The sequence below is a fragment of the Astatotilapia calliptera genome, chromosome 2 (genome assembly GCF_900246225.1).
Source record: "Astatotilapia calliptera chromosome 2, fAstCal1.2, whole genome shotgun sequence".
In the NCBI taxonomy this organism is placed as follows: Eukaryota; Metazoa; Chordata; class Actinopteri; order Cichliformes; family Cichlidae; genus Astatotilapia; species Astatotilapia calliptera.
In genome coordinates, this window is record NC_039303.1 from 10,278,238 (window position 1) to 10,302,201 (window position 23,964).

Here is a 23,964-nt window from a genome sequence, read left to right on the forward strand (position 1 = left end):
AGTGCTGCGTGGTTTCCTCCTGTATTACTCTCATCATTTCAAATAGGCGCCGCTCATCCGTCCCGCAGTAACGTGTGCTGCTATTTCCCATCTCCCCCGGCCGCATGATTGATGCAGGTCAGCGCGGCGTTTGGCCTCATGGCCCGCCGATCGCAACTGCTGATGATTCCTCGCCTCCTTCAGTGTGTGTGTGTGTGTGTGTGTGTGACAGATGCACGACATGCCGAGCCTTAAGTGGACGCGCTGATTTGTTTTTCTGCTTGTCAAGTGGCCAACCAGCATCAGCTGGGGTGGGGGGCATGCTGACAGGCTGCCATAACACCCCGAAAGCATCTTTTCAGCGGATTATTGATCTGCTCCGACTTTCAATTCATCACTCAGTCATCGCAGAGAGCAGGGGCGACTAGGCAGGTCTGTAAATGACAGCGAGCGTAAAGTTTCCTCTGCAGCTTGTTTGTTTTACATGGATGTGCACACTGGTGTGACAAGGAGGGCAGTCCTGTGGGGACATGTCTGCACGTGTTTAAGTAAAACAAGCAGAAAATGGAAAGAGAGATAAAAATGAGCAAAAACAGATCAAACGTATGAACTCTGAGTCTATCTGCACTTTGGGGACTACTTTCAGTGGCGGATGATTCCGTGTTGCAGAGGATTTTGGCGTCAGTGTTGGTTTGATGTTGAAATGTTTTTCTTTCATTCTTTACGCAATGAAGACGCGATCTTCTGATGAAGATCAGAGTCGGCCCTCCCGAACCCGCCAGGTGTCTTCAGGTATCTTCAGGTACCGTCGTCTCGTCTCTATAACCCACATGAGCGCCCACTCCCTTCTGCTTCCTCCTCCGAGAGCCGTCGCTGACGCAACAGCCCCTGTGATTAGAGCGAACATCCGCCCCGACGCCGCGTGTTAATCAGCGAATAATTACCTCGCCGTGATTAGAGCCGGTCGAGCAGAGTGCCTCAAAGAAATAGGCCCCCCACCTGAGAAGTTATTATTTTCTGGAGTGGCCGCCGAAAATGCCCCCGCAGAAATGGCTAATTACCCGACATTAGTTCCACAAGTCCCCATTCCCAAAGTGGAGCTCTTTGATATATGAAATGTGGTGCGTCTCTGCTGAGAGTCGAGGAATTCCCGCGGCGGAGAGCACACTTCTGCCGTCTATTAAAAGACGACACGAGAGGCGAGATCAAAGGCGGGGACGCGACAGCGCTCGTGTTGTTTCATTGCTGTCGTGTGATCGCCGCTAAGTGACTGAGACGCGCCTCCTGACGCGTCACATCCCGACTCTGTAACACAAACTCGCTGATCACTTTATTAGGAACACCCAAACCATAAATTCTGCCTTTATGAAGCATCTAAAGTTTAAACATCTGGCCGAGGTAAAGCAGGACGACGGGTTTCCTCTGGTGTTTTGTAGTATTGAAGAATAAAAACACATAAAAAAACCACTCTGTTTATATTTAAATCACTAAAAGATGAAAGATCGTTTTAACCCTGTGAGAAACCATCAGCGACAATCCCAGCAGCTCCTGACCCTGCGTTTTAGCTGTTTGTCTTTAAAAGTTGATTTGTTTGGTTCCCTGATTGGGAAAACTTTGGGGAACAATTTAAAAAATAAACATTTTGATGGTTCAGGTTCTCGTCCTTGCAGGTAAGACTTCGGCCGTATGCGGTTATTTTTAGAGAAAACAGAATTTTTCCGAGATGAAGAAAGTGCTGAACTTCACTGAATGAAGCCTCGACAGTTGGTGCTGTTCAAACGTGCCGAGGATGCACCGCGTGACCATGCAGGCGTCGAGTCCTCAGCACAGAAAACAAGACAAGACACGGGGAAAGAACACGAAGAGAACAAATTTTGTCAACCGGAACCCAAACTGTATCATAAAAAATCTGTAGTTTTGGAGTTTAACTACTTAGATATCGATAAAAACTTGCCTGCATGCACTCTTAAATGTGTATTTTTCCTGACTGTGAAGCACCTGCAAGGGTGTTTTTCTTCTTCTTCTGTGGGGAGCGCTTTTAATAATCCTGAGAGGACCTGCAGACAAAGGGCTGAAAAACCTTCACAGTGAATAATCTGCTGAACATCTGTCCAACATCAGGCCGCGAGCTCTTCATCTTAAAGATTTTAATTAGATAATCAAGTTTCTATTAATGAGACTTTACATGACACACACACGACGGTCAGTTAATTCATGTTCCAGTAACTTTTGTCACTTCATACACTCTGTGAGGGCGCGGCGTTGGCGGCGGCCGGGGCCGGAGCTGCCTGTCAATCACTGTTTAAAGTTCATGAAATTTCTATGAGCATCGATTGCAGCAGAGGCGGGTGTAGGAGGTGGAGGAGGGTGTTAATGACTCCACTGACTGATGCAAGCGCCTCACTTTTAATCCGCCTCCTCGCCTCGCCCTCTGTGCTGCAAACAGGTCTGACGCTTGTGAAGAAGAAATAACGCCGCCGCAGGTCCGACTGTGCTTAAATCACAGGTAACATCTGAAGCACGTCTCCTTAAACATCTGCTGGAGTTATTCTGGGCGCCGCACAGATGTGAGCTTTCAACACAAAATGAAGATGATGTTTAATCGAGATTTAGACGTCACTAAAACAAAAACACAAGAACTGACGGTTTTTAAATAAATCTACTGTCTGAACGAGCTTCACTGGGGCACTTAGAGCAACACGTTTTTTACCCAGGAATTTGCTCCTCATGCCGTGCACTAATGGCTCCGACCAGCCAAAATCTTAATTTCAATTCACAGAAATTTCCTTAATAGATCAACAAACGACCAACAAAGTGCCTTATATTATAAGGTAAAGACCCTGGAGAGACAACTGCAGAGAGATTCCACGATCCCCCGTGAGCAGCACTTGGTGATGGTGGGAAGGAAGAACTCCCATAAAACAGGAAAGACCTCTATCAGAACCAGGATCAGAGCGGGGGAGTGATCTGCGCTTTCTGCCAGGTGTTTGTGTCAGAGTTATTCTAAAACTGACTCCAGGTTTAAACGCTGGTCTGAGCTGCAGTAAAGCAGCTGCAGGCTCGTTAGCTGTGTTGTTTCTGGAGAGAGCAAATCCTGAACTTATAACCAAACTGTGGCCTCATGATTAGTACGTCTGGCCCTTAGTCTGTTCAACTCAACATGAAACAAACCCACAAACTACAAAACTAAAGCGCACTGAATCCCTCCTCCTGTAAACCAGCATTTTGTCTTTGCGAATTGTTGCTGTCGGGGCCAGACAGGGTTAAATAGAATAAAAAGACGAGGCTGAAGTGACGTTTCGGTGGTTCAGACGGAGGTTTTTCCAGCTGAATTATGAGTTCTGTCCTCACTGCGAGTCCTGCCATAAACGGCGTTTGCCTCGTCCTCTCTTTGTTTCCGTCAGCCGCTGTAAGCCGATCCCGAGCAGGCTACAGATAATTGCCTCCATGTGTTACTGCGACAGTAATTAAACAATAAAAATTCAGAAGTCAATTAGCGAACGGTGCCTCAGACGTGTCGACAGGAGAGGGGGGAACAGCGAAAACAGAGGGAGCGCCTCCTCCTTCTCTCCTCCAGCTGAGGTCGGAGGTGTAACGCCGGCCTCTTGGTTACACGTTCGCAGACCTTCAGCGAACCCTCTGGAAGAATCTGCTAATGTTTTCCATGTGTGCCGAGGAGGAGGAGGAGGAGGAAGAGCAGAACTTACAAAGTGCTTCATTGTACTTTGAGAGAGGAGCTCAGAGTGAGGAAGTTGCATTTGAGTTCAGACTTACTATTAATGAACCAGGTCTGCATCACACGAGGGCATACAGGTTCACTGATTGGTCCGTTCTAGTGATGTCATCCCAAATGATCAGGTGGTTAAATTAAGCTCAGTTTGGGCAACGCTACAGCTCCTTCGTTTATTTAATGAACGCAGCAACATAAACAACGTCAAACATCTTCAAGATCATCATGTTTAGACCTGGAATAGTCAGACCTGTAAAACACTCGGAGTATCACTCAGGCTGCCTATGTAGGCTTGACCTCTGACCTCTGACTTTTCCATGAAGAGGAGAAGTAAGATGGAGAACAAACAGGATAAACTGAGATTCGTCAGCCGTCACTGAGCACTGGGAGAGCGTGAGGAGGGCGGAACTAAATCAGCAGAAGTTTGACCTTTGCATCCACAGAAAAACACTGAATCCTTTAGTTATTCCAGTAAAACAATTATCCAAGTAAGTGGAGTGGATTTTATTTGCAGAGCTGCTTAATCTCAGGGCCGGTCCCAGAGGGATCCCAACGCCCACACCGGAAAACCACCAACAAAAAAAACACGGAGCGGAGAGGGGACGAGTGGAGGGTGCATCCCAGTAACTTAAAAACCACCACCGTGAGGATTATCGCGTAACATCACTGCAGTACGTTTCCCTGCAGGAGACAAGGGACCGGCTACCTCTGAGGTATTTTGTTCTGAAGCAGTATTTAAAACCAGAGCTGGGAGCTACATTTGCTACAGTGCTCCAGCTCGGAGGTGGAAACAAGAAACTTCACCTCAGAAACAGATCTGAAATCATTAAAAGCCCCAAAGTGCAGAGACACTAAACCACCCGTTCTCTAAAAGGAGAGAAAAACTACAACACGCCATTTTAACAAAAACAAAAAAACCTTGTGCATAGTACCTGTTTAAGCAAGTCCGGCTGCGCTTAAATCACACGTAACATCTCAAACACGTGAATGAGGAAAACAAAAAGTTAGAAACTGCAGGAAACATCAGAAGAAATCCAGAAAGATTCATTTTCTATGAAACAGAAACTGCAGAACAAATCCGGGGCACTCCAGAAAAAACAACCTCCTTAAACATGGAAAAAAAACGGAATATCAGATCAGGAATCATCCTTAGATCTGCCAAAACATCTAGACCAGACCTGGAATATCAAAGGTGATCTGAAGCTGGAATAACAGGTTTGGAACATCTGGTCTGGAACTGGCAGCTGAAAAATTGAGACCTGGATTTGAGTTTTTCTCAACTAAGTTTGTCATTACTTCGAATAACACACTGCGAGTTTTAAGCAGATAGTTCTACCAGTCTGTGTGGAAGTAAGTCTGACCTCTGACCTTCAGTTTTCCACAGAGGGGGCAGGAGAGGACAGGGATGAGCTGCTGCAGAAGCATAAAAACTACAAACCTGTAGAACCAGAATATTAACAAATAAAACCCAGAAAAACGGAGAAGACTAAAAATGCAGTATAAATAACAATTACTGTATAAATCATGAAATATTCACACGTATATATAAACATCCAGAAACCAGCACATTACCCATGAAACCCACAGACACTGATTTCTGCACCACAGCAGCAGAAATAACAAGAAAAAAGAACCAGTACGAAATAATTTGGCTCATTAGAGTTAAATCTCTACAAGAAAGAACAAAACCAAAAATCTGAGTAAGTAAAATGTTCCACAGGGTGAAGCAGAGAAAACAGCCAATAAAGGATAAACACAAGCTCAGTAAAACTCAAACAGCTCCATAAAAGTAGAACAGAACAGCCGAGAGAGGATGTGCTCAGTTTGGAGAAGCTGCTGTAACAATGCAGACACTGAGTGCTTCAATGCAATGCTGACGTGTCCACATACTTTTGGAGTGTACACAGCTGAGCAGCTGCAGTTCCCAGGTGTACAGAAAAGGGGTGGGGGGTGTCAGGCATGTTGAGGCCTGCCTGATGATGATGATGATGATGATGATGATGATGATGATGATGATGATATTGGTGCTGGGTGTCCTCCAGTTAACGCCTCCAGTTCGTGGCCTCCCCGCTCACACTGGGCACAGACTTTTGTTCCTGGAGGAGGAACTACATCAATAATCTGCTGCAAACATGATCTCCATATCAGGAATCAATATTTTCCCTTCTGTCTGCTTTTTAAAACCCGGGATCACATCTTTCTCCTCCTCTTACTCCTCTTTCTCCTCCACCCCTCCTCCTCTCCCTCCTTGTCCTCCCCCCTGGATCTGACTTCATCACCTTAGTTTGCAACACCTCCCTCCTTTTCTCTCTTCTCCCCCTTCATCTGACTTCATCATCTCAGTTTCTCTCTCCGTCTTCCTCCTCCTCCTCCACCCTTCTCTCTCCAGGGCTGCAGATCCCCAGGTGCAGCTGCAGGAGGAGGGGGAGGAGGGAGGCGCAGTGGGGATGGAGGGGTTGAAATTAATGAGGGGAGCCTGGAGGTATTGACTTTCCTGGGAAAACACAGCTCTCTAAAAATCAGTGGACGAGTGCCGCAATAACTCAGCACCCATCGATCCCACAGCTCCGCTCCCCTCCCGCGCCTCCCCCGAGCCTCCCCCCCGCAGGCTGCATTGATCCGTGCATTACAAGCACAGAGGAGGTGTGGACCCGGCAGCACCAGCGACTCAACACCCACAGCCGAGTGGAGGGAGATACCGGGAACACCAGAAACCACAGGCCTGCAGGAAAACTACACAGTACTGCAGGAGTAATTCAGCTACACTGCAGGAGTACTACAGCACTACTACTCCAGGAGTACTACAGCTACCATGCCAGAGCACTACAGGAGTACTACAGCTTCACTGCAGGATACAGATCCAGCAAGTATACTACACAGTACTAGAGAAGTGCTCATTAGAATCACAGAATACTACAAAAATACAGTGTACACAGTAAATACTACACAAAATACTACAGATACTGTGAACCTGAAAAAGCTGGAGATCCAATAAAACTACAAAAACATTAAACTGCAAAAGTAAAAGAAGTGGAAAAAAACCTACTAAGAACCAGTTCTTAAAGAAAATACTACAAAAACAAAACTACAAAACCCCCAGAAGTATCAGAAAACTACAAAAATCTAAATCTGGAAAATAAAAAATAAACAAAACTGGCAAGAAATATTTAAATTTACTGATTGTGTGTTTCTTTTTAATTTCCCAGTTTACATTAAAACAGTTTAAAGTAAAAATGGATTTATCATCGAAACTAAATGCAAATAAAATAAAAAATAAACGTTAAATGTGGCACAATGAGTCAGGTGATTTGTGTATCTCAGTGGTAATCTGCTTGCAGTGCAGATGATTAGCGAGGAAGACAAGGAGGAGGAGGAACCTTTTCAGCTCTCAGGCTTTTTGTCATTCCGCTCAGCTTTCTTGCCTTTGGCCAGTTTTTCCGAGCGAAGCCGCGGGATCAAATCCTGAAGCCGCTCAAAGCTGCAGAGAGGAAGGAAGACGGGAAATCTGGGAAACACTCGGATCCCACTGCTCGTCACTCCACCTTCAGCTCAGAGGCAGCAGGAGAGGCAGAGCAGCCGGGGGAGGAAACGAGGGAATACTAACGGGAATGTTCACAGAAGAGCTGCTCTCTGATTGGCTGGCAGAGACCCATCTCCCCGTTTAGGGTGTATAAATGTGCAGGTACGCACACTGAACTTCAACCTAACCACTGGAGAGAATCCTGAAAACCCCAACAACTTCCTCAAGGACACCTCCAACCTATTTAAAAACCCTGGAACTTGCTCAAGGGACCTTTACAACTTCCTCAAGGACCACCAACTAAATAATTAAGAAGTTCTTTAATAACCCCTGGAATCTCATTAAATAGTCTTGGCCTGCTTGAGGAACATTGGAAACTCCTCAAGGTCCCTTCAACCACCTTAATAACAATTAGGAGCACTGGAACTTCTCCAAGGACCGCTGAAATCAGCTTAAGACTGCTTACTGATACCTACGACCTCCTTACAAAATCTAGATCCTTCAAGTCCCTTTAACCTCCTTAAAGACCACTGAAACCTGACCAAGGTGTCCTGGAGCATCTCCAACTGCTGGAACAGTCTTCAGACTCTGTAAAGGATGCCTAAAATCTTTTTAAACCCCATTTGTACACTCTCAAGGAACTTGTGCAACTTCCTCAAGGACTACAGACTACAGCCTTTAAAGGCTTTAGCACAACTAGACGAAATCCTGGAACCTATCTAAGATGCCTACAACTTCCTTAAAAAGGCTAGATCTGCTCAGAAACCACTGGAAACTCATCTAGGTTCACTTCACCAGTTTGAACCCGAGAAAACTGACTCAAAGACACCTGAGACCTCGCTGCAGCCTCCTGCAGACCCCAAAGGTCCTTAAAAAGTCTCCAGGTATTCTTATGAAAACAGTAGGAGCCTTGAAGGGTTTCCAGGGGGTTTGATGGGCTTTGTTGTGTGTGGGCTCGTGAAGGAAGTGACATCAGCAGGCTGTTTTCTCTTCATTTACCTGCCGCTCGCCTGCTCGGTATCTAAAACTCAGCTCATTTTACATTCATGAACACAACACGCTGTTGGCACACTGAGCGTGCACTGAAGCGCACACGCTTGCTCCAGCGTCTCTGAACGTGTCATGTGTAAATCAGATGAAGCGGCGACGAGCGTGCACAATGCGGCCGTCTCCCTGGCACGAGTAGCGGCGGGTAGGAGAAACTGAGCGGCGTTATGATGCGGCCACCTGTCGGGTTCAGCCTCGCGATGCCTTCGGGGACGCTCAGTTTTGTTTTTCACCCATCAATCAAGCTGGAGTCAGATGTTCCCGTTTCTTGGTTGGGATTGTGGAGGCTGGATTAAAGGAGCAGACCAGAGTTTTTACAGACCGCCGTGCGTTTTTTCAGCAGAACGACTCGTTCAGCTCATTAAACCACATCCTCACCAGCCAATGCGTGCGAACATTGCATGACAGCGAAGCAGTATCTGATTCTCAGTCTAATGAACGTCATTCCCAGTGATCAATTCGTTATTTTTTCCATAAAATACACGCTGTATACATCCCAATACCCAATTAAATGTCTTCAAATTTCAATTACAGCTCAACCAAACTCCAAAAACCCAGAAAAAAATCTAATTATGACATCGAAGAAGAGAAAAGCAGGAAATATGCACATAATGCATAAATGCCTTCAACCTCCAGCCTTTTTATATACTTTGCTGTTGTTTTTCAGGTAACTCTGGGGACTTTTTTCAACTCTTCAGCTCATCTGATTATGTAAAACACTTGAAGCTGATGTAAGAAAAGCTGGTGTGGCTGTTCTGTGAGCTCCTTCAGGCCTCCTCCAGCGTGTTTCTGAGGTGGAGAACATCCTCTAATGGACTCTGAGATAACAACAGGCTCTATTCACTGCACACCTCCACATAAAAGCAACGTGCCGCTCTTGTCAGTCGTATCTGTAAATGGGATCGCAGATTAGCATTGCAAAAGGAGGCGGCGGCCAGAGCGTCCATTGTGAGCGTGGCCCTGCCGTCGGAGGAGGCGGCACCCCCAACAAAGACGAGTGCGAGAGGAAGGAGGTGGCGATAAACTGGTGTTAAACAGAAAACTCCAACACGCTTGCCTCTTTCACAACCCGACGCAGTGACATTTACTTATCGGGCTAAACAGTCTTCGAGCTGACCTTTCTGCTGCTTTGAATGACATCTGGATATTCTGACGGAATAATCAGCGACAGTGGAAGCACTGATCTGAGAGTCAGATATCGAGTCTTCAGACGTTTGACTGCTGACGGCTGACAAAGAGGCTGAAGGGCGCGCGGAGGAGGAGCAGAGCAGGGAGTCGTTCGGGGAAAATGTTTACCTTGCTGTCAGGACGTGGAAAAGTGTTTACAGTGACTCCTCCATGGTGAGGATCACCCCTCGAGTCTCAAGATCTGAAACCTTAAATCGCAGGTATTAACCAGTATAAACCAGCATAAACCAGTAGAACTGAGAAGGAAAGTTTGTTCACACTGAAATATGAGCGACGAGCCCAAACTTTGTAGATGTTATATAGACGTTTTATTTTGGGTGAAAGCACCACTCGGTTTCAGCCTCATCACATGACGATTTAGATCTCAGTAATGGATGGATTTATTCTCCTTTTACGGATTTAATGGTGGTGAATTTGAACTGACGGTACTTTACTATCAGTATCAAACCGTTGGATAACGATTTAAAACCTCTCTGAGGACTTCAGTGTTTAGAAAACTCCGCTTGACGACGGGGTTTGGTTTGAAAGCTTACCGGTGTACACAAAGCGTCCCGGAGCTCCTTTGCAGAACTGTTTGGACTTGTAGGACAGCGTGACCTCCACGACCCCTGGGATGTGGCGAGGGGGGGTCTGCACCCGGATGGCGTGAGGGGTGATCAGCTGAGTCAAGAGAGAAACAAAAACAGGACAAAATGTTCAAGCTGCGGTCTTTAAACCAGACAGGAATCATGAGAAAAACTTTCAAATAATCAGGACGACTTCGAAACTCCTGAAACAAAAAAACTGTCATCTTCTTCTAAGCCTGAGCAGTTTCCAAATATAAAAAAATAACACAACACAAGTTTAAAAACTCAAAGAAGACGGTAAGAAGTCGTTAAAAGATCGATAAACAAGTTTATTTGTCCCTGTGGGGAAAGTCAGCAGACATTTGTATACCCACACAAAAACAATCACATCAACATAAATCACACCATAAACAGAGACCTTCACCCTCCTCACATGTTAGGGATGATTAAGTGAGCCGCCTGAACCTGCTCGAGTTCAAACGTTTGATGGCTCGAGGCGTAAAAGACAGCCTGGACCCGTTTTTTGTGAGTAAGGGGGACAGTAGCCTCGTGCACTTTTTAGTGACTCCATACGTGGTCTGTCAGTACTCTGTAAGCTTGACGGCGCAAGCTCGGACAGCAAGACACGACAGTAAATGTCATCACAGCAAACACAGGAAGTTAGTGGGTGGTTAGTGCGTTTACAGAGTAACGTTTTATTTTTAGCAAACTTTAAAGAAATCTTAAAAGCGCTGCAAATTTGTGATTATCTCGCTGAGCTAAACAAGTCCAAGCTTTTATTTCCCACAGAGAATATTTTCTACAATAAACGCAAACTCTGGAAAAATCCCACCAGCGTTTTTTTTTTTCAGAGGGAACCGCGTAATGTTAGGCTTCAGGCAAAAAGGAATCTAATGAAGGCCTTTAACTTTTCAGGGATATTCAGATGTTTTCTCACTGACCTGCAAAGTAAATTTTCCCTTTTTTTTAACCAAATCTCAGTCAAAGATGCGTCTTCAGCAGGTTTTTGCTGGGATGGAATTTTGCAACACATGACAGGAAATCCTCCAAAAAAGCTAATTTTCTGAGCCCCACATGTTAGAGAGTTTTTACTCAAACTACAGTAAAAATGATGGTTTTACATGTTTTTAATTTGCCCTCAGCCTGCGTCTGCAAATCCATCTCTGCATCACAAACTTCTGCTTTTCTTCTTTGGAGGTTCGGCATCACGACCTTTGATCACACCCATCAGTTCTATCATCTGTATCGTCCTCAGATTTCTCCGCCTCTTCTACACGATAAATATTGAGTTTTACAAACAGCAGCGGATGTCTGGAACGATAACCGAGGAGCAGAACGAGAGCAGCCGATTCTTCTTCCTGTTAAAACTTTCTGAGTAAGAACGCGCCGACCGCCTGACTGGGATCTGGGTCAGCATGCAGTCTGTGTTCAAGGGGATGCTGGGCTTTGGAGTCCGTCTGCTTGCCGCCACACGACGCTGATCAAAGTCAGGAGCTCCGTCGGCGTGTGGAGGTGCATCTTCCCTCCTTCCCCGCCAGGTGTTCTGCTCTTCTGGACTCGCTTCAATATTTCATGGTGCACCGTATGCGCAGCTCCTCCTGCAGCTCAGCTCGCACTGAATCTGCATATTTTTGGGGACACGCAGACCTGCTGCAGACACAGACGCAGGTGTTCCTAAGATACGAGCGTGTGTGTTTGTGTGTGTGTGTGTGAAAGATGAAGATGGAGAACATGATGTACGGTTTGTGCAGTTGTTCTCGGAGCACAGGTTCTGCGCCAAAGTTATTTCTTCACTGTGATCAGCCTAAAAAATGTTAGAGTGCAAAACACGGGGCCTTAAACAACCCGGTAAAGCATTTAATGTGTGATATCTGAATAAGAGTCGTCTCACCTCGCTCCAGACCAGCATCGTGCCAAAGACGACCTGCAGGCCGTCGAAGAAGTTGTCCCCGATGAGGATGACGGTGGCGCCGCCAGTCGTCCAGCCTTCGCTCGGACTGATGGCTTTGATGCAGGGAGTGGCTGCTTCGGAAACATACAAACACATGACAGCAGCATAAGTGACAGTTGGGGTCACACAGAGGTCAAGTAACAGACATCAGATCGTTTTAGAGAGCTCATTCAGCTGGTGGGACCAGCTCCACACTTCCAGTCGGCGTTCGTCCCAGACGCCATGTTCAACCAAAGTAATCACAGCAAGGCTCTCCGAGACAACCTCCAGCCAACTGGTCACCAACCAGTCTGGTTCCAGGGCTGGAGGTCTGCAGGCCTGTGTGACATAATTCATCTAAAACCTGTTAAATTTTATCTGCCAGCTTAAACACTTTGGTTCAGACGTCCATCAAATGGTGTGAGTGTGTGTTCTTCCTGGAGAAATGCCCTTTGAAACGCGCTGCTTCCTGAAAATCAGGTCAGAATTCATCCTGCATCACATGCAGACCGACGCGAGAATCATACTTTCCGCGAGCAGGAAGAGAACGACGAGTCTGATATTTTTATCGTTATTTAGATGTTTCATCTGGGGAAGGTAATGAAAAAGGCAACAAATCTTTAACAACCCTGAAGCTGTGACATTTCTTACACCCACAGAGAGCTTTCAGTCAGATTCAGTGTGTTACTCCCCCCTCTAATACAAAATGCAAAATGATTGGTTTTTCCAACGCCACAGAGATCGATAAGGTTCTCCATATAAACAGTGTCTCCGTAATGACTAGACTGGTGTCCGGACTCGAGCCGAGTCGAGTCAGACAGGCGGACGGACGCAAAGCAAGCCGAGGCTCCGCAGCTTTACAACCTTTTCCCGGACCGAGAGCTGTTTTATTGGGAGGACGATCTGATATTCCAGTCAGAGCATGAACGAGTCTCTCATTGTTTATTATGTGATCTCATCTATAAAGCTGCATTCAAAGACTCGATTAAACATCCCAGTTACAATTTTCTCCATTATTATCAGCGCGGTAATGACTTTCTGCCAGCAGTTACTGGCAGCGTGAGCTCACTGAGAAAGCTCTGAGTGATTTAGATAAATCTCTTATTTTACATTTTGTTTCTACATCTGCATGAAGGCCCGACGCGAGCAGAGACATCAAGATTCTGCTGTCTTTACTGAAAACTGATAAATAAACCAACCTGTGGAAAAATTCGACATAAAACCAGCTTAAGGTGCCTCCAGATCTGACAGAGAAGCACAGAAACCACCTTAAAGGACGAACAGGTGAGGCATCTGTAATGGCTAAAACGCTAAAAACGCTGTTGGCAGGTTTAATGTCGAATGTGGCAGAAATTAAACAAATTAAAAATCATGTAAGTAAACCCATATTTCTTTTATTTTTGTCAGAAGGCTGAATAAACACTCAGTTTACACTGAGGCTTTAAAGGGTCATAAGATCATTATTGACAAATTCACCCAATGCTGAAAGATTTGATTTGATTTTAAGATGTTTTTAAAGAAGCTAAAGTGAAGGGACTCCAGAGACAAAGCTTTCGGTTTCCATCACTTAAATACTGATTATCAGGCTGGACTACACTGGATTTGAGTAATCCAGGTTGGAAGCAAACGTGTCTTTCTTAAAACAGACCAGCGCCTCCCTAAATCAGAAGGAAATGGTTCAGCTTCATCTCCAGGCAAATCTCTGGATGTGTCAAGTTTCTAAGCAGGAAGCTGAAAGACTGAACTGATATTTAAAGACGCTGCTTTGGGAACCACACTTCAGGATGCTTGTTGCCCTTCTAAGGCTGCAGCACTAACTTCTTCCAGATGAAAAGACTCGGCCTCCCCAGCCCCTGAAGCCACTGCAGAGGGCTGCGGCTGTTTGCGGCTCCGAGGACTCGATTGTCACCTCCTTATTAATTTCCCCCTTTTGTCACAGCAGTAAACAAACAGTCCAGCGGGTGTGAAGGGGGGGGTTGTGCTGGAAAGGGAACAACGGGGGGTTCAAATCAAATGAACAGAACACAAAGACGAGGAGCCGGCGGTGGAAAGTTTTATCGAGGAGACGGGAGGCTGAGAGCTGGTGACAAAGGCGGGAGCAGATGTTGGGTCTTTTTATCGTCTCTGAAAACATCCCAGGCTGGATGAGATGAAAGGCCTCGAGCTTCCCTCCGTGGGCTGAGACACAGGACCGGCTGGTAAACAACGATCCCCTTTTGGCCCCTGCAGGACGCCGTACAGTACACGCAGCATCCTCAGTGCAAACACTTGTGCTCATGAATGTTTGACTGCTGATTTGATAAACTTTCCTAAATATCCCGAGGCACTTTCACAGGTGAGGCACACAAGGATCCCAGCCTGCTGAAGGCGCTGACAGATTAGTGTCAAGAAGCGTTTGTTTTAGAGCTCTGGACGTGCCACGCGGTTGGAGACGGGCCTGCAGGACGGCACGCTCAGAAAAAGGGCAGATGCTTCTTCTTTGATCGAGTAGCCTTATCTCGACTGAAATGCCCCGAGTGTGATAAACACCACCCACCTGGTGCTGCAAGTAGGTTAAACCAAACGAGACAATTACATCACCGGCTTTTGGAAAAGTCGCAGACTTTTCCAAAGTCAGAAGAAACGGCAAAGGGAGGCATCTGAGGGGAGGACACGGTGGATGTCTGGTGCTGAATTGTTTCAGGACTCGGAGGGGCGGTGTTTGGCTAAAAGTGCTGGGAGTTCATGCTGCTTTCTTGATGCCCTGTAAGATCCGCCTGCTTCCAAGTGGGTTAAAACAAGTGAAGGAACGCCATCTCTCCTGGAAACACCTCAAACTTTAACGCAAGTCAAGGGAAACTTCAGAGTGGTTTGGGAGGTGTCAGAGGACTTTTTACTGTTTAAGGAGGAAGAGCGGCGTAAGAACGCCAGCTTGTCGACTTTTCTGTCACCGACAGTCACCTGACACTTCCAGCGCCCCGTACGGTGAGCCCCACGAGTTTGGCGTTCAAAGTGAGTTTTAACAAGTGAAGGAGTTACACCATCTCTCCTGGCAAAGCCTCACATCTTTAACAGAGTCGAGGGAAACAGCAAAGTGAGGTAGTTTGATGTATGAGAGGAAACGCACTGGCTCACTGCTCTGAAAAAACCTCAGGCTTTCTGTTACCCAGACGAGTTGCCAAATGGGACAAGACAAAGTGCCTAAAGAGCTGTAGACAGTAACAGGAGGTTAATGTGAACCTGTTTAGGTTGACTTGTAGGACTTGCAGGTAACCCCACCCACCTGCTGCTCCAAGGCCTAAAACTTTAACCAGGACGACGTTAAAAGAAAAACAGGTTTTTGATTTGTTCCAACTGACTCGTGTCAAAATGCTCTGACAGAATATAACAGGATGTGATTGGTGGGCTTCCTCGGTGAGCACAAATGAAATATCTTTTACTGATTCTGCCCAGAAAACCTGCTACAGCTTTGGTTAAGCCCCTCCCTCCTGGCACTCCAAGTAGGTCGAATCAAGCGAGAGCCTTATGTCATCGGGTTTTATTAGAGTGGGGACAGGGCAAAGTGGCGTTAAAGTTTACAACTTCAGAGGATATGTTGCCGCTGAGCTCCAGCTCTCAGAGTCGAGTTTCACTGTGTGAAGTTTATACGCAGATGATGCATTTTATTTGGTCGCCTTGGAAGGTGGAAGAACGGAGCGTTTGTTCGCCGTGCCCCGGAGGAACGCAACGTCCAGCAGGACACTGAGCCGGCAGAGAGTTTCATACAGGCCTGACGTTTCACTTAATAAACAACAACCAAACGTAAGCAGGAAGACCAGATTAACCTGTGAGCTGCTTATCCTCTCACCTTGTTCCAAAGAGCCAGAAACCTGCAGTCTGCTGGAGAAACCGATCCCAACCTCAGAGTTTTTTGTACTTTTTTAACAGCTGCAGTCTATTACTGACTAAACACAACTGCAGCTGAACCTTCTACACATCTTCTGATCGACATGACCGACAGAATGAGTCCTACGAGTCCTACAAACCTCTGACAAAAGCTTATGATTCTGTCTTTATTCTACCTCAACAAAAAAATCCAAACCAGAACTTTGCACCCTGCTCAATAATTTGATCTGTTTGAGTCACATCTTACCTTCAGAGGGGTCCAGTCGTCGGGCTCGGCGGCCATGTTTGGAGTTGTTGTGGACGAACATGTTGTCTGACACGGCCAGCACGTGACCATCCACGTTGACTGTAGTGGACACCACCACCTGTTGTGGACACAGCCCTCAGGGTTATTTCGGATTTTTAATTTTTCATGAAAGATAACTGCTTCCCTGCTGGACTTTTACCTGGAACCTCCTCATGTCTCTCGGGTTTCCTGCATTTTTCAAACAGTTCTGATTGCACTTGAGGAAGAACTTCAGGAAGAATCTGAAAGATGTGTAGACAAAACAGGAAAAAAAAAAGAGAAATACGATTAGTTTCATTTGAACTGCTGCTCAAAATGGACGAGAACCAGAACACAGGCACAGTTTGAGAATCAGAGGAAGCCGGGCTCAGTTACTCTGCAGGACGCTCATTTGCATCAGGAGGAGTTTTACCAGCGTCAGTCCAAATAAACTTATATGGCTACGTAAAAGGTTAAACTGCATGCAGAAGCTAAAATCACACACATTTATTTAACAACCGCACAGATTTGCTACATCTTCCTGTGAAAGGCTGAGAGGACGGAGCCTGTCTCAGGGCTGAATGTGTTGCTGTTTCTTCGTGTCGGGTCACATATCGCCTCTTTATCTGAGCAGCAGATAAAATTACAATTCTGCAGCAGAGTCTTGATAAAGGCGGTCGACACTTCCTGCAGACTTATGGCGTCTCATTAGGGCCCGCCTTTTGATTTTCCTTCCTGCGCGCCCGATCTCTCGCTCGCCGCGCGTTGATTTACGGCGATTTTTACGGCAGCAGAGGAGTATTGATTGGAAATGGATATCAATGAGGATGGGCGGTAATAACCAGCAGCTTTGGAGGAGGACGGTGAAGGGAGGGGGAGGGGGGGTCAGAATGGATTGCCACCTTAATGCATTTCCCACTGCCTTGTAATCTGTGCACATCCATCTCTCGGACCATAAGCCCCTCCACCCCGTTCTCATGGTGCGCTTCCTTTTTAATTGCCACATTATCACAATAATAATCCGGGCAGTTAACAAGCGGCAAGGTCGCAGACAGACATGTCACATTAACCAGGGGATAACCTCGGCAGAATACCCACACCCCATCTTTTTCACCTCCTCCTCCTTATTCTGCTGCCTTAGCAAAGCATGCTGGGAGTGCATGAGGAGCTGTGGGGGTGCGGGAGTGGGGGCTGTGCGAGGTCGGCATCGATTTCCACCTTAATAAGACAGTAACAATATCTTTAAAAACACACAGCGGGCGCTCAGCCTGTTTCACTGTTCTGTGCAGTCTGACGGCGTTTTTACACTTCTAATCAAATTTGGACCAAAAACGTTGTTTAGCTGCTCGTTAATGATGGAACTAAGACATATTTGATAACTTTATCAGTGGATGTATGCTAGAGGCTGTTTGTACTCGCAGGACTTCCACCTTAACTCCTGATTCTCAATAATTATGTTTTTACACCGTAAACACTCTTAAACTCGACCCCTTTTCATTAAACTCTTTCATGTTTTTACAACTTAAAACAGCCGTTTCACCCAGAGGGGACTTCTTCCCCCTCATCCGGTTTATTTCAAAAGCTTTGTCCTTTTTTATTTACTTTATAACGGCCCCCATTAGAGACATAGAAACTGAACAAGATCCAGAATCCGAGCGGAGACGAGCGCCGCGGCAGCTGCACCGTAACAGCTCGTAATGACATAAGATTCCAACATAAACTTTGATTACTGAAGCACACACTCTTTAACCATCGCTCCTTTTATTCATTTCTACCTGTGTTCACAAACCCTGTAAAAACATGCCACACATTTATGCGCAACAAGTCAGATTTTTATAAATAAATGGGCTGTGTGCTCCTTTAAACGTGCTTCAAATTCTTTTAAAATTGAGGTGTTTCTCAAAGATATTTCAAAGCTTCGAGATTGGATTTAAAATCTGTTCACCATAGAGATATATAACATCCGTATGTTCCTCATATAAATTATTTGTGTCCCTAGATTTAACAGACAAATTATATTTCTGTAAGAAAGCAAAGGCCCGTTTCCTCTTGTTGTAAACACAGTTGTGCGCATGTTGCAGAAGGATTTCACACGGCTGCTTGCTGCCTGCACACTGTCCTAAAGCAGTGTTTGGGTACTTGATCTTCATCAGGAAGTGGCTGCACTCCTGCAGCCAATCACATTCCTCAGATGCCATCCAAGGTCTGAACAGCAAATATCATTTAGGTGTAGATAATAAATAAAGTCAGAAATAGAAACACTTTACATGGAAACAATCAAATGTAATCCTCAAAATTTTGGGGAGAACTAAGCCTTTCAAAGAGACACAGCGAGGAGGCAGAGGGAGGCGGCGAGCTGTGTGTGTGTGTGTGTGTGTGTGTGTGTGTGTGTGTGTGTGTGTATTGACTGAAAGCTGATCTGCTGCTCTGGAGGCTCTAATGCCCTTTATGGCAGTGAACAGAATAATATGGAGCTCCATTCAGATGATACTGAGTCCTTCAGAGAGCTGATATGGATCGATACGGATTGAATTAAAACGCAGCTGGAGACAAGACCAGGGGCACACACACACACACACACACACACACACACACACACACACACACACACACACACACACACACACACACACACTCACCCAATATACACAATGGAATACACACAATCATACAGTATATACTGTGTACACACCAACAATATTCCAGTGCAGGCACATCTAACTTCAACCACACTGGCACTTAAAGCACACACACACACACACCCACACACACACACACACACACACACACACACACACACACACACACACATTTTTTTAAATATCTGCACATGTCGACATACTGCACCCACTATTTTTGTGTAGAATCAGAACAAAGGAAGGAGTCCAAACGTAAACGTAGAACGGCCACAACATTAAAACCACTGACAGCTCGGGCATCTGGTTACAGGTCAGCGTTCTGCTGATGATGATACCCCCAACCACCACCCTCGCTGTTCTCCACCAGTGAATCAACCCGCCCCACATCATAAAAGCTGCTGAGGAACCTCCCAGACCCTGACCGGATCCCCACAGGTGGACCGGCACGATCCCAGCCAGGTGTTTGAATTCTGGGAGCGGTTCTGCAGACAGGTGTGGCTAATTGACCCTCACCGGGGTGGAGGCGCTGAAAGCTCTGTGGCTCTGAAAAGTACAGTGGCCCACCGGTGGTTTAACCCACCAGGTTATATCATCAGTGCCCAACAGTACGGTGTGGAAGGGTGGCTGTGCATACTATTTAATGTGTAAATCTGACCGGCAAGTGAAAGTAAAACGGAAAGAAACAGGGCTAATGAACCTCTTATGACACAGCTGCAGCGTATCGGCCTCTGAAACAGAGCCATGATCTCTTGGTGGCCTCTGCTTCTGCAGGTCGTATCCAAGTTACACCAAAAGCACCTCGCATGTGGACATCACAGGCTTCTAGTTGTAGTCCTCTCCCAGTTTGACCAGCAGCCTCCCCGAGCTGTCGAGAGGGAGCTGCCCTTAAACGGCCCTAAAGAAGCCCCACAGGGCAGGTCCTGCAGTCGGAGCACACATAGACATGATAAAACTGACCTCGAGTTCCTACAGTGGAAAACAGCCCGCTGTTACCTGCTTCCTGATTGGCAGTTAACCAGGCTGATATTCGCAGTACTCGAGTATTATAACCTGACATGGAGGAAGCAGTTTTCACCTGGATCGCTTCCTTTTTTTTTTCCCACTGAAACCAGATGAAAGTCTGAGGATTAGGTCGACAGCACTGCAGGTGAGAGGACGAGGAGACAGTGAAGGAGCGCCGCTCTCCTCCCTGAAAACGTATTAAAACACAATAAATAATGAAGCGAAGCGTGCAGGCGGAGCTCCGTCATTAGCCCGCCCGACTCCTTCTTCTACTCCTTCTTCTCGGGCTCTTAAAAAGGAGGTAAAGATAATGAGAGAGACGGAGTCTGCTGGTGTAAGCTGTCACCTCATTACACCGACCGACAATCAATTATAGCAGGACGGAGAGCGGAGCGTAATGCAGCTCTGAAATCAGCGCTGCCCTTCAGGAGAGCACAGCCTGGCAGGCGGCGTGGAGGGAATACACAGCAGCAGTTGTGTTCAACATGATATTAAAGTCAAAAAAGATTTCCCCTCCTAGGAACTAAAGCTAAATCACAAACCTGGTTCTCCCCTGTGGGAATATTAAACACCATCCACCAGACCGTTCCCATTATTCCCGTCACACGGAGCGGCAGCACCCGGGAAACACGCGGCTTTAAAGTGGACGTCAGGTTACATCAGTGTGGATTCAGGTGGACGGGTAACAAAATATATATAAAGGTTTCTGTGTCCTTCCCACCTGCTGCTTGAACCTTCTGTTTGAGAGGGGCAGCGAATCAGAAGAAAGCTGTTAAAAGGGCAGTTTTTTTTTCTCACTTTGTGGTCTTTAAAACCATGTCGTGTCCTTTGGGCTCCTTTTTTGTCTCTTTGAAGCCAATTTACGTCTTTAAAGTCGGCCTGTGTGTGTCATTGTGGTCGTTTTGTTTGTCTTAAGTAATTTTGTGTCCTTTAAATTTTCTTTTTGATCCCGTTTTCTCTCTTTGTGGTTGTTTTGTGTCCTTTGGGATTTTGCCTCATTTAGTTTCTCTCTACAGTTATTTCAAGTCTATTTGAAGGCTTTCATTGACCTTGTGTCTTTCCGTAAAGTCCTTTTTTGTGTCATTTTGAAGTCGTTTTATCTCTCTCTGCATTATTTCTTGTAGTTTTGTGTTTCTCCATCTCGATTTCTGGTTATTATTCAATTCTGTTTCATTGCTTTGGTTCTAATTGCTCTTGTTTTCATCTCGTTGAATCCATTTTACAGTTCAGCGCCGTTGTTTTGTGCGTCGTTGTCGTCTTTGTAGTAATTTTTCTCTTTTTAAAGCCATTTTGTGGTTCTCCGCGGTTGTTTGATGACCTTCTGTATCTCGGTTTATATATATACATTCTGTTTTTGGTCACTTATTCATTAGTTTCTGGTTATTTCTAGTCATTTTCAGTCATCCCTGGGTGACCTCTGACCTCTAGGCCCTCGATGTTTATGTGGTAGCTGCAGAAAGTCCTGAAACCTTCCTGTGAGTGGTCAATCGCTGCTGAGGCCTTTAATTCTGAATGGAAGAAGGAAAGTGACCGCGGCTGGTGTAATTGTTCCAGTGGAGCGCCTTTAAAGCTAAATTAGCTCACATCGGGGGGGGCGTCGGTCTGACTTCAGCATTTTCGCCGGCTACTCTAGATGATGTCAACCCCGACCACACCCAGTGCACTATGGGAAGCAATTATGTCAGGCTCAGATTACAAGGCCCTGATGAACACACACACAGTTCAAATGAACACACACACACTCTGAGGGCTGAACAAGGATGCTCTCTCTCTCTCTCTCTGTCTCTCTCTCTCTCTCACACACACACACACACACACACACACACAGCCCTCCCTGGAGTGTCTCACTTATTACGTTAGGCAAGAAAGAAAAAGAAGCAGAAAAAAAATCAATATTTCAGCAGGAGTATTTTTAAAAGCTGCCGTGCTGCTGATCCTGCAGCCACCGCCGCCGCTCGCCCTCACAGTTTGATGCTCTCTGAGAAGCCACCACGCCACCCGCCGCTGCAGGTTTACCACCTGACCGCCCGGCGAGTCTGGGCCAGCACGCCGCCGCCTTCGCCACCAGCTCCAGCTCATCTTACGGGTGACAAAACTGAAACGAAACACAAAGCCAAGCGTGGCGAGCCGGGGCTGCCGGCGAGCTAACAGCAATCCGTCCTGGTTAACCCGCTAACCGCCTCGCCGTCACATCTCATTTGTTTGCAGCTAACGAACAAACCGTGGAGGATCTGCAGCTGAAAAACAAAAGCGAGAAAATAAGAAGGAGAAGCTGGGAGGCAGCTTGAGCTACAAAAACATCAGAAGGAGAGGAAGAAGAAGGGCCGCCTCATTAGAAGGTCGAGTAAAGTCTAATATTGACTCTGCCGTGTTGTTGAAACGCCCTCTTCAAATAATTACTGAGGAATTCAGATGATGCTCCTCTGCAGCTAATTAGGATATGAAACAAGAGCAGCTTCATGCCCATTACCATTACATGATGATTCACTGGCCTCAGCACCAGCCTCAGTGTGTGTGTGTGTGTGTGTGTGTGTGTGTGTGTGTGTGTGTCTTTGCTTTTGTCTGGCCTTATTACAGCACATGAGCGAGCAGTGTGTGGGTGTGTGTGGATGAGGGCCCTCCTTGGCTCTGCTACACGCCATCAATAATTCACAAGCCAAGATGGCAATTACAGGACCATGTACAATCAAACTAAATATTTGATGAGGCACTAAAACAGTCCCTGGAACAGATCTGCCTCTGTCTCACTCACACGCGCACACACACACACACACACACACACACACACACACACACACACACACACACACACACACACACACACACACACACACACAGCCTCTCTACTGTCTATTGTCACAACACATTAGGTCCTCGGTCCCTTAGTCCCCAGACTTTGTCTTGATGCGCAAAAGCAGTTTATTCTGCTAAAAGAGCCTCGCGCAATTCATTTGTTCCGTCTGAAATATTGAGTGCCGCCATTATGCATTCTGGGAGGAGGCGGCAGTGGCGGCGGCGGAACGTCATCCGGCCGCCCCCTCTTTTTTTTTTTTTTGGCTCCAAATGAAGCAACAGTAAGAGAGGAGCGCGTCACGTTAAATATGTGAACGTAATCAATCTGAATCGATCACAATAATAAAAAAAGAAAGCGATGCTCCCATCCCCGCCTCTTCCTCCCCCTCTGTGACCGGAGGGAAGTTTTTCTTCATTTAAAAATAAAGTGGCACAAAATCCATCGCTCCAAAAGGCTGGAAACATGATGACTCCATTGCAAGGATCAAAAGCCAAAATCTAAAAACACATGAAGAAGTTCATCTGCAGGGAGGAAGATTTTTCAGACGCTAATTGCTCTAAACTTCTCTGACCCTGATACGGTTGTTACAACAGACCGGTAACGATATCTAAATATGAAACACGTCCACACTTTAGCTAACACTGTCCCAACAATATCTTACACAACACCAGAAAACAGAATTTCACTTTATTTGAGATTTTATAACTTTTTTCTAACCAAAAACGCTAGTCTGAAATGATGCTAACGTTTAGCTAAACCAAGAAATGCAAGAACTTTAGCCAAAAAACTTTCACCTTATCCAAACTTTGAGGTAACAATACCCTAACATCTTCCAAACGTTATGCTAACAGTAAACTAAAATGTAATAATAACCTTACTCTAACCTTATCCTCGCTATGTAGTAGTTTTACCCAAAGCTTACTCTAAAATGATGCTAACATTAGCCTAAATGAAACGCTGTAACACATTTACCCAAGACCTTTCCTCACATTATCTTCATAGCAACTTAAAACAAACGTTATACTCTAACATTAGAGTAAAATTATTCTATCCTTACCCCCAACCTTATACTAACTTTATAATAACCAAAAACCAATTCTAATATCTTGCTAACTTATTTAAAACATTATATTAACCCTACCTTAATAGTATCCTAACCTTGCCCGATTAATGATACTGCAGTAATGTTATCCTAACCTTACCAAAACCTTATCCTAACAGGATACTGACCTTATAGGCTTACCAGACTAACTTTAGTCTAACCTTATCCAAACTTTGAAACAACTTAAGCCAAACCTTTTTCTAACATTGTTGAAAACAAATATTACAATAAACTTAAAATTAAACTTGTCATCCCATTAAGCTTGCTAAACCAACCTTATTGTAACATTATATTAACTCCTTCATAACCTTGTTTCATTAGTCTCACTTTACTCATCC

General features: G+C 45.7%; 1 protein-coding gene across 3 annotated transcripts in view; it reads right to left on the reverse strand.

Moving 5' to 3' along the window:
* Nucleotides 1–23,964, reverse strand: part of LOC113031912 (transcription factor COE3) — a 140,506-nt gene that overhangs the window by 31,394 nt on the left and 85,148 nt on the right. For 2 of the 3 annotated variants that reach the window (XM_026184444.1, XM_026184461.1), the window contains exons 7-10: nucleotides 16,271–16,352; nucleotides 16,072–16,189; nucleotides 11,922–12,055; nucleotides 9,998–10,124 (exon numbers count right to left, since the gene is read on the reverse strand). In XM_026184444.1, coding sequence (XP_026040229.1) covers nucleotides 9,998–10,124; nucleotides 11,922–12,055; nucleotides 16,072–16,189; nucleotides 16,271–16,352 — 461 coding nt within the window. The remainder of the gene's footprint in view (nucleotides 1–9,997; nucleotides 10,125–11,921; nucleotides 12,056–16,071; nucleotides 16,190–16,270; nucleotides 16,353–23,964) is intronic. The other variant, XM_026184453.1, reaches the window with a different exon arrangement.